Here is a 7,500-nt window from a genome sequence, read left to right as displayed (position 1 = left end):
GATTCACATTTTGAAACACTTATCAAAGGTAAGAAAAATAAGTAAAATATATTAACACATGTCCTGTATACATCTTAAATTATTATACTCCATTACAATAGAAAAACGGAGAAATATCCGAGTAATTCCTCGTTTATTTTTCAGTCACACATCCAAAGCTAGCTGCTTACTGCATCAGGATGAAAGAGCGTATATATCCTGACTGGAAGAAACTGTTAAATCCACCTCAAGAATAAGGGTTTTCAAGTCTTCCTACTTATCTCATAATATCCAGAATGTATTTTCAATGTTACACAAAATTTGCCTCTTATTGGGTTCTTTACCCTTCTGCAACCTTGGGGGGTGGGTGTCTTTAAGATGTTCTTTAGGTTTTTTATTATTTCTAGACTCTGGGAGAGATATATGAGTTTATATATAGTATAACGGCACTAAGTAGCATTTGGTATAATGCCCTAGTTATACAACTACCTAACATAAGTAACATAAGTTAAATACATAATTTTACGGGGTGATGTGGGTAGAGTCTTCCAGTTGTATTAATAAGGTGCTTCTTCTTCTTCTTCTTTGTCTTATTTTTCTTGGTCCTCTTCTTCTTCTTAGTATTAATATTCCTCCTCCTTTCAAGCAATATGGTTTCCTTCTCCTTTTTTCTCTTTTGAAAGAGTAACATTTTAAAGAACATTGTAAATATAATTGCAACAAATCAGTACATAACCTCAATATTTATAGAATACAAAATATAAAACAAGTGACATATGAAAAGTCACTCAAAATATTTTAGGCCAATGTAATGATAAACATAAAGCTAAATATTTTCTCAGGTCAATTTTACAGATATTAGAAAATAAAGATTCCACAAATAGAAACTATTTCTATGCATCCAATATTTTTACGCTATTATTTTTTAAAGAGAATTTTATGTACTTTTGAATTGCTTTTGAAGACGAATGCTCTGCTTGTGAAATATATAGGGACAGAGAAGAAACTAATGTAGAACTGTTAACTGACACGGCACAGTAGTGCTCAGTAGAACAGCCAAGGAAGTGCTGAGATAGCTATAATGAGATATCTATCATCATGCTATTTTTAGGTTTTTAGATGTGAAGCTAACATTGAGTGGGAAAAAGAAATGAAATTAAATGGTACAGAAATGAATCTTACTTTAATTGCCTATACATTATAGAAATGACAGTCAACAAATACTTTCTACATCAGATAAAGAAAAGGTCAAGTAAATATAAAATAGTAATATAAATTTATTGTTCTGGGATTACTTATCAATACAAATTTAATGGTCAGTGTGGACAGCATGATACTGGCTATTTGATTTTCTTTTTACATTAGCTTTGTGATAAAAGCTGTTAAATATGTTGATTGAACCATTTATATTAAACGCTATGATAAATATACATGGTGGTCCTAATATAAGCTGGTAATTCACATCTGTTTAGTATGCTGTATCACATGCAATGGCTTTGAAATAGTACATGCATATATCTAAAGTTACAATTCCTAATAAATATCCATCATATGAAATAAATAATGCATCTGAGCTGTTTACTATGATATTAGGTTTACTTCATGGTATTCTACCTAATAATCTACATTCTCAGCTGTGAAAATCAACTATCTACATTTACAAAATATATAAAAGAGATCTACTTCTATTCCAGAGAATAGGATCACTCTGCCATAGACACATGTATTATATAACTGCCCAGTAAACACATCAATTTTATCATACTTTTCAATATCTTTGGTGATGCAGAAGAGAGAGATGTTATAAAATTCACTTCCATGGATAAATTATATATAAATCATTCTTAATTTGCATAACTGTGTTAATCTAACTTTTCACCTTTACTTTCCAAAAAGAGCAATTGCATTAATCAACAAAATCGAGCAAATCCTCCTCAAAGTTACATTTATTACCTAATTAGCATATACTTAGGAAAATAGTCTTTAATCATTAACAAAATCAATAACTTTGTTGACCCATAGAAAAATAATTTGAAAGAAGCTCGCAAATGGAGATACCATACATACATTTATATATATAATATTTATGTATATAATATATATATATATATATATATATATATATATATATATATATATATATATATTATATATATATATATATATATATATTATATATATATATATAATATAATATAATATATATATATATAATATATATATAATATAATATAATATAATATAATATATAATATAATATATATAAGCTTCTAGAAATGTTTCACCGGGACATAATCACAATTTTGTTATGCTGAGTGTGAAAAGGGGTTTATTCTTAATTAGACTCAATATAGAACTTATTCCTGAAGACATCATGGTATACACATTGTATATATTAAGGTTTTAGGAAATAAATGAGTGATTAATACACCTTCATGAGAAAAGAACTGGAAAATGTATAGGTCTATTCTGTATTCATTAATAGCAGGTTAATTGTTTTACTTTAATGATATAAATATTCAACAAATTATTTAATTACAAACAAACTTTCTGTTGCTAGGACATCATAACATTTTGATATGTAATAGTGAATATATATTTAATCTTTTTTTTCATAGATTCCAGGAGCAATAATATAAACCCATGTATATAGGACTGTGAATAGGTAGGTAAGAATAAGACCGTAAGAATTTTAATTTACTTAAATAAATATATTTCTTACAGAATTTTTATAGGACACTTGCATTATAATATCTATATTAATAACATCAACTACTACCCTCTTCACAGCATACCTAGATTATGTAATGTTCCATATTACCTTTGTGAAAACCTTTGTGATATTCCCCGCTCCGCTTTGAAAGATTACACGTAACATCTTATTTCGGTAAGCGTAAAACTAACTCTTCATATGTATAAGTAACAGTCGTTTAAGCACACCAATTGAGGAAACCCACTACAACACTCCGACACCTATTGAACATAAGAATCTACTTCTCTAATTCACACTTTTTGCCTTCCAAGATATACGACCTGTGGAATCATACGCTACATGCTGATGGCAGTTCTATTTCCACAGGAGATTAGAGTTACCCTTGCCGTCCACAAAGAGAGTGTCAGAGAGCATTTATTATCACAGGTGACTGAACTAAGCTGTGGGTAATGACAGACATGTGGGAGATGCGGATTTTAGACGGTGTTTAGGAATTCTCTATTTCTTTGGGGAGGAGTGGTTTTGCTTAAAGAATAACGTAAGCTAGATGAGACCTCTAATACAAAATAAAAAAGAGAATTCAAGCCACAAAATTCTCGTTGGATATTCCTTTGACGAATTCCCTCATTGTTTTTTCTCCCAGTTGATGAAAAAACATTCAGAGATGCAGCTTTTTCTCAACGGTAAATACAGGTAAGTTGTTAGAATGCTTTCCTGCCTTTCAGAATTGTTATGAATGAGACTGCATATAAAGGAATGACCATGAATTAGCATTCAATTTCTGGCAAAGCACTGGAACGAGAAAAAAGAAGAAGGAAGACGAGGAGAAAAAAAAGAGAAGGACAAATTAGGAGGAAGAGAAAGAAGGAGAAGAGAAAAAGAGAATAGCATCGAAAAGGAGGAATAGACATACATGAGAAAACCAAATGACAGGTTACAGAAGTTTATACACCATTTGACAAGATAAATACATTCTTATTCTCATATATGCCCAACTCTTACATTTGAAATACCATACATAAGACATTTATAGCCCCTAAGAAAAAAAGAAAGAAAGAAAGAAAGAAAGAACAAACAAAAGAAAAAGAAAGAAAGAATAAAAAGAAGAAATTCAGAAAAAGATTCACAATCCAGTTTAACAAATTCCCTGATGTTGAACTAAAGAGTATCGAGGCTTGAATTCACAAGCTACAAATACATTATTTCAAGTAATTAGTACCATAATGATACTTGGTTTTTAGCTTAACATAAAATGAATCACAATCACACCATTAACATTTTATAGGATAATCATAGAAATCACTGGATTATAAAGATGAGTTTTTTCAACCTTTTTGGATAGCATAATCTGGAAACTATTGGGGAATGTTTTGAATTTGGTTATGTCAATAAATTAAGAAAGGAAACAAGAATCCTTCATAATACTACTACTAATAATAATAATGATAATAACAAAAAACAAACATTATTCAATCATGCTGAATGTATAGGGAAGCATATCAACATTTTCAATGTTATGCAATGGGAAAAGAATAATTTACAAAATTTTAAACTAAAAGGAATGCCCTCAATTTCTTCATTTTAGACTAGACACAAGAAGTATCATTCCCCTTGTTTTAACATCACCAGATTAATTAAAAACCATGAACCTTATCATTACACAACACAACTTGTTTCCTTTCTTGCATTCAGCCACACATTATGGAAGAGGAAGCTTCAATAAATACAGATGCTTTGACAGATAAATATTATCAAGAAGATTAATTGAACAGCCACAAAAGTAACCCTAAGTATACCTAATATATAAAAATACTCTGACCAAACAGATCATAATGAACACTAACCCTAACCAACATAAAAATGATCATTGCAATCACAACAACATCAGTCATGCTAAGACTGCTCACACTGTAAACTTTATACTGATCAAAGACATTCACATGTTGTTCAAATAGACTAGCTTTATGCCTCTCGAATTCACTGTGGAAAAGTACAGTGCAATGCTTTGTCATTTCTAAACACCAGGTTTAGTGTGTGCAAATATGTGCACGTATTGTTAAAGTGTAAGTGTTAATTAAGGATGTGTGTACCAATGGAAGAGTGAAAAGCATTGTCTTTCACAAAGCTGTGGAGAGTGTAGAGAGGGAAGCCGCATCTGACATCCGTACTTCCTTTAAAAAGATGTGCACTTATCCATTTCTATTTTGGAAACAAAGAGAAGGCATCACTTGACTATGTACTTCCAAAACAGCTGATCTTGTGAAACTGCTACCTAAATATCAGATCTTCGAAATGGAGAGAAAATATAAAATTAACACAAAACATTGAAAAAATAAATTATGCGATAATCAACCCTGCTGAGAAACTGCAACGCTTCATCACATTTTTCTTGCTGATGAATCTCCTTTAATAACAATTCAACTTTCAACAATCAACTGAAAACATACAAACACAAATACAAAAATAATGAGAATGGGCCTAGAAAATATCAACAAATCAATATCAACTAATCAATATGAGTGGCTAATCAGATCAATCACCAGGTATCAGAGAGAAACGACAGACGAAGAGTGAGCAAAATTAGTCCGAAGAATTATTTCACGTTAACTCTTGTCAAATAGCAATGGGTAGTTATGAAAAGAAAAGAAAAGAAAAGAAAAGAATAGAAAAAAAAAAGGATCACTGGATAGAAAATTTGTATCCAATATGAACAGATGGACAACAGCACATGGAAAAGAAATTTCAACATAAAGACCTACTGCAGCATTGCACTAGTCATTCTCCAATAGAGATTTCTCAACCATTATGGAGTCATATCCTGGTGGAGGTCCGTGGCTAAAGTTTTCGAATATTACGTCCATAATAGCACCATCGTCGACTGCAACAGAAAATGCAAAATAGAAATTAGTAACACAAGGTTCAGTAAAAAAAAAATATGTGAGCGTTGTAATAATGTTGAGATTACTAGAATTCCCTTGAAAAACGTTTATTGACATTTCTCAATGAGAGAAAAACCTGCTCATGGAATTTATTTGCTTCAAATCTCATTATTTTGTAACTAATTCTGCCAATATATTAACTTTTGAAATTTTCAAGCATTACTAAAAGAATATGTATAACTTAACCTAAAAATCACAGAAAAAATATTAAATCTTAAAATATTTCTTAAACCTAAATATAAAACAGATTTACCAAAAAATATATTGATTTTTGTTACAAATATCTAAGTTAAATAATTTTCTCCTCATCTCCATTCATGTACTCTCGATATAAAAAAAAAAAGAGAGAGAAAAAAGAAAGAAAGAAATAAAATCCAGATTATGAAACTGATGATAAAGCACTCCGCCTTAGAAGACAAATATACAATCTATCTCTAAAACATATAACTATACTTTAGCTTACAACTACTAATATCATTGTACATTACTGGATCATTACAACATAAAATATAGGTCTTGTTATTTTATTTCTAGTAATAAGATTGGCTTCTGGTGTTAAAAATGAACATTTCTAAACAAGGTAAAAAAAAAAAGAAGTACTGATTGGACCCCCAAAATAATAAAAATCAGCAATATTGCATTAAAGAATGAAAGTACCTGATGATGTCAGCTACTTAAATCACCTATTTATTTCAATACTCTTTTGAGAAGGGAAAAAAAAAAGAAAAAAAAAAGAGAAAAAAAAAAAATCAAATATATATTGCTTAAAACGCCAAAAGGTACTTTATATTCAGTTTCTTGATCAACTACAAGCCACTTAAGAGGTGGACTAAATCAAATAAATAAATAAATAAATAAAACAAATACAGCATACTTCAAATTTTCAGCATGATACAAGAAACACTTCAATTTTCCTGTAAATAAACAGCGGAAGTTTAATGCTGGACTTACCATATAGAACTGGATACACAGTACCCTTGAAGCTTGTGACTGGAGTGTTGGTCGGTTTCCCATTGATATAGAAGTTTAGTTCAACGTGGTCATAACTGACACCCTGAGGATGTTAAAAAATATATAAAAATCTATAATAATATAGTTATTATGGTTTATCAGCATATGATGATGATGGGTAGCAATGCAGTAAGTGGGCTGCATTTCTGGGTCACTTGGATGCATAAAATAATTTAAAAACAATAATGCATATAAGATAAAATAAAACAACATTACTGATCATGAAATTTATACAAGAAAATATACATACAAACAAAGACATAAATATAAACAAAGAAAAATACATACAAATTAATAACACCAAACGTACGCAAAAAGTAACCACACACCACCCAACCCATAAAGACCTTACCAGAATATCTCCTTCCTGGGGATTATCAGCAATTTTGTACTTCTCCTCGCCGTTGTGTCGCACACAGCCGTCCGAACACAAGACCCACGACTGCGAGTCCTCCCCCAGGGGAACTTTATTGAGATTGGCATTCCTCGTTGCGATGCCTATACCCCATACCCCTGAAAAATGAAACTGGTGACAGCTGGTCGGGAATATGTAGAGGAGAGTTTGTTTCCTGTCGGCCTCATATGAGTCAGGATTTTCATTAGCCTAAATTTTGAAATGTATTTTATCTTTTGTCACTCCATCCATTAAAAAAAAATTGTAGGTAAAATATTACATTTCTCATATTAAATACATAATTCTATAAAACCAAGATTAGCAATAAATATACTTTTTTTTATATAAGTAATTTCATATTCATACCCTGCACAAAAAAAATATCTTTGCTTCCCAGCCATTTCAATACTAAGTCACTAAAATGATTAACAGAATTATCATCAGTATCTCCATCACAACTAACA

At 30.5% G+C, this 7,500-nt stretch overlaps 2 protein-coding genes across 4 annotated transcripts in view; one reads left to right on the top strand and one right to left on the bottom strand.

Moving 5' to 3' along the window:
- Nucleotides 1-1,155, top strand: part of LOC122248521 (failed axon connections-like) — a 5,980-nt gene extending 4,825 nt beyond the window's left edge. For both annotated transcript variants that reach the window (XM_043008578.2, XM_086532581.1), the window contains exons 6-7: nucleotides 1-28; nucleotides 145-1,155. The exon at nucleotides 1-28 is cut by the window's left edge and continues 89 nt beyond it. In XM_043008578.2, coding sequence (XP_042864512.2) covers nucleotides 1-28; nucleotides 145-236 — 120 coding nt within the window. In that variant the 3' untranslated portion in view covers nucleotides 237-1,155. The remainder of the gene's footprint in view (nucleotides 29-144) is intronic.
- LOC122248514 (SPRY domain-containing protein 7) overlaps nucleotides 495-7,500 on the bottom strand; it is a 9,014-nt gene continuing 2,008 nt past the window's right edge. The window contains exons 3-6 of one of the 2 annotated variants that reach the window (XM_086532582.1): nucleotides 6,995-7,155; nucleotides 6,583-6,685; nucleotides 5,452-5,570; nucleotides 495-652 (exon numbers count right to left, since the gene is read on the bottom strand). In XM_086532582.1, the coding sequence (XP_086388708.1) occupies nucleotides 5,464-5,570; nucleotides 6,583-6,685; nucleotides 6,995-7,155 (371 nt within the window). In that variant the 3' untranslated portion in view covers nucleotides 495-652; nucleotides 5,452-5,463. Of the gene's footprint in view, nucleotides 653-4,023; nucleotides 5,571-6,582; nucleotides 6,686-6,994; nucleotides 7,156-7,500 lie in introns of those variants that run through there. The other variant, XM_043008568.2, reaches the window with a different exon arrangement.

Source organism: Penaeus japonicus, unplaced genomic scaffold, assembly GCF_977035675.1.
Source record: "Penaeus japonicus unplaced genomic scaffold, GWHDUDI00000001_assembly GWHDUDI00000037, whole genome shotgun sequence".
Taxonomy (NCBI): Eukaryota; Metazoa; Arthropoda; class Malacostraca; order Decapoda; family Penaeidae; genus Penaeus; species Penaeus japonicus.
This window is presented reverse-complemented; position numbering and strand designations above follow the sequence as displayed.